This window comes from Pyxicephalus adspersus, chromosome 8 (assembly GCF_032062135.1).
Source record: "Pyxicephalus adspersus chromosome 8, UCB_Pads_2.0, whole genome shotgun sequence".
NCBI lineage: Eukaryota > Metazoa > Chordata > Amphibia > Anura > Pyxicephalidae > Pyxicephalus > Pyxicephalus adspersus.
Window position 1 is genome coordinate 56,046,994 of NC_092865.1, and position 1,092 is coordinate 56,048,085.

General features: G+C 37.1%; 1 protein-coding gene across 1 annotated transcript in view; it reads left to right on the forward strand.

Annotated features, from left to right (window-relative positions):
• TMF1 (TATA element modulatory factor 1) overlaps positions 1 to 1,092 on the forward strand; it is a gene marked incomplete in the record, with an annotated part of 22,279 nt that overhangs the window by 8,512 nt on the left and 12,675 nt on the right. Inside the window, 2 exon segments of the mRNA XM_072421212.1 lie at positions 365 to 491; positions 823 to 928. Coding sequence (XP_072277313.1) covers positions 365 to 491; positions 823 to 928 — 233 coding nt within the window.

Consider the following 1,092-nt stretch of genomic DNA (forward strand, 5'->3'; position numbering starts at 1 on the left):
TGCAAAAAAAAAAAAAAAAATGAAACCTTCAGTACTTCTTTATCAAGAACATTACAGAGGTCTATGAGCGTTGCCCTTTCTGTTAACTCCTAATGCCTACATTGCCACTTGTATTTATGCAAGGGGCTCAAGGGAATTGTATTTTAGAGGTTGCCCTGCATCTAAACAAGCTCACACAAGGCAAACTTTTCGATCTTTCCTAATGGCTCTTGGGGCCTGAAAAACAGTACAGTCTTGTAATGACATTACAAGAGCTAAGAATGCAATTTCTTTACATTTATAGACAAGGTAAACGGAAAGGTGTTTGTAGTGGGGTAGGCTGTACCCATTTAAGAATTATTATTTTGCTTTCCTTCTCCTACAGTGAACTGGTCAGGGTTAAGGAGGAAAGCAGCAGCATTTACGTGTTAAAAGACGAGTTCACACATCGAATTGCAGAAGCCGAGAAGAGGGCGCAGCTAGCATGTAAAGAGCGAGATACTGCAAAAAAGGTATATTACTTAATCTTCACATAGTGCTCTTTAAGGGGAAAAAAGTATCATATTTAAAAAATGTGGCTTTATGATTATTTTGTACAGATCTTTAGGGTAATAACACAGCCCCCCAGGGAACAGACACTAAAAAAAATGTGTCCTTTCTCTATGGGTGTGTGAATTGAGGTTGATGAGGTCAGTGGGTCTATAGACAAACTAGGGGCCTTAATGGTATTTTGAAGCATAATGATTTTTATGTGTAGCGCAGCAAGTGGTTAAATCTCAGCAGCCAAAGACTAAAACTGCTGATTTGTGACATATTTTTTAAACTTATTGTTTACATTTTCAGGAAGTAAAGGCTATGAAAGAAGAGCTAGCCACACGATTGAACTCTAGTGAAACGGCAGAAATAATGAGAGAAAAGGATGAGCAAATTAAAGGACTCATGGAAGAAGGTGAGTGAAAATAATTGAACTTTCAGCTTTACAAATGTGCCTAAATACATTTATTCTTTTAACTACTACTTTTAAACTATTCACTTGCTTAAATATCTATCTGCTTCAGAAACATTGATACTCTAGCACATCATCCTACCGTATTTTTCGGACCATAAGACGCA